This window comes from Gekko japonicus, unplaced genomic scaffold (assembly GCF_001447785.1).
Source record: "Gekko japonicus isolate JY-2015 unplaced genomic scaffold, Gekko_japonicus_V1.1 scaffold3071, whole genome shotgun sequence".
In the NCBI taxonomy this organism is placed as follows: Eukaryota; Metazoa; Chordata; class Lepidosauria; order Squamata; family Gekkonidae; genus Gekko; species Gekko japonicus.
Window position 1 is genome coordinate 188,223 of NW_015162566.1, and position 1,495 is coordinate 189,717.

Genomic DNA, 1,495 nt, shown 5'->3' on the forward strand with positions numbered 1-1,495 from the left:
GGGCTGCCACAGGAGGGAATAGAGCCACCTGGAAGTGGAGGGAGGGCCCCCTCCTCCTCCGCTGTTTCCCTTCAGAGGCGGCGCTACAGGCTCCATCAGGCGGGCACCAAAGGCATCAAGCGGGGAGAGGGCAGGCGTCTGAAGGTGACTCCACAGTCCCCACCGTGCCCACTCACCATCCCAACCATCCCAACCGTCGGCACCCGGGCGGGCAGGCAGGCAGGGGCGCTCGCTCGCTCTGCTCAGTGTGGGAGGGACTGGCTGGGGCTGCCAGAAGCAGCTCAGCCGGGGGCAGAGCAGAGCGCCACAGGGTGAGGCAAGGCGAGGGAGGAGGGCTGTGCTGGGCCGCTAGGCACATCTCATCTGGGGCCCACCTGGTTGCCTGCCTGCCTGTCCAGGGTAGTAAGTTGGGGGGCCGGGCCCCGAAATGATTCAATGTACCTATGGGCCTGTGCAGCAGCCTCCCAGTTTGGGCATGACCTTTTATCTCTTCTTAAGAACATGAGAGAAGCCAGTGTTGGATCAGGCCAGTGGCTCATCCAGTCCAACACTTTGGGTCACACAGTGGCCAAAAATACCAGGTGCCATCAGGAGGTCCACCAGTGGGGCTAGGCACCACCCTCTACTATTCTACTGGTGTAAATTTCCCCTCCAAATCCCCTGTTAGCCAATCACAGGGTCCGAAGGGTGACCTGGGAAATGTAGGCCCTGATAGCTACTCTCAGGGCTCTTTTTGGGCAGGAACGCACAGGAACGGAGTTCCGGCTGGCTTCCAAGTTGGCCACGCCCAGCAGGGACTCATTAGCATAATAGGCCACACCCAACATCAGAAACTCATTCGGATTGGCTACATTCAGGGCGTGTGGCCTAACATGCAAAGGAGTTCCTGCTACAAAAAACAGCCCTGGGTTTTGACAACAAACAAGGTAAACAGAATAAGAAGCAAAAGGTGGGTGTGGCTGGATGAGCACACTTCTGGTAACGTGGGGGTGTAGCCTAATATGCTAATGAGTTTCTTTCTGCTGTTGGGTGGGGCCTATTATGCTAATGAGTTCCTGCTGGGCTTTTTCTACAAAAAAGCCCTGGCTACTCTAGTAAAGGCTTCCCTGGAGTCTGTAGGCTGCACTGCTATAGGCCTAGGATCATGGCAGTCTTGCCATGTAGCTCTAGTTTGCCCCAAGGTCTTCAGTACAAAAAAAGTATTTTGTATTTATTTCATAATGTGTAGTATCTGTGGGATTACTGGGATCTTGCTGGTCTGGCCGTTTAACCTTTAACTGAATAATTACAGCCATGAGGGACAGAAACTTGCCTTAAAGCAGAAAGGTGAGGTTCCCTGGAAGCCTTACTCGATAGACATCCAGGCAAAATTCATCTGGCACCCGAATCGGAAGTCGAATGTCTTTGTTTAAGGTTTTAATCTTGTAAATAAATTATTTGCACCTGCTAGCTATCAGTGGTCTGAAGGTACCGCGGAGACCTGCTGAGATGGCAA

The 1,495-nt window shown here is 53.6% G+C and overlaps 1 protein-coding gene across 1 annotated transcript in view; it reads left to right on the forward strand.

Annotated features, from left to right (window-relative positions):
• LOC107106283 (complement C1r subcomponent-like) overlaps positions 1 to 311 on the forward strand; it is a gene marked incomplete at its 3' end in the record, with an annotated part of 66,663 nt that extends 66,352 nt beyond the window's left edge. Inside the window, exon 3 of the mRNA XM_015406408.1 lies at positions 76 to 311. Coding sequence (XP_015261894.1) covers positions 76 to 311 — 236 coding nt within the window. The remainder of the gene's footprint in view (positions 1 to 75) is intronic.
• Positions 312 to 1,495: the final 1,184 nt, after the last annotated feature.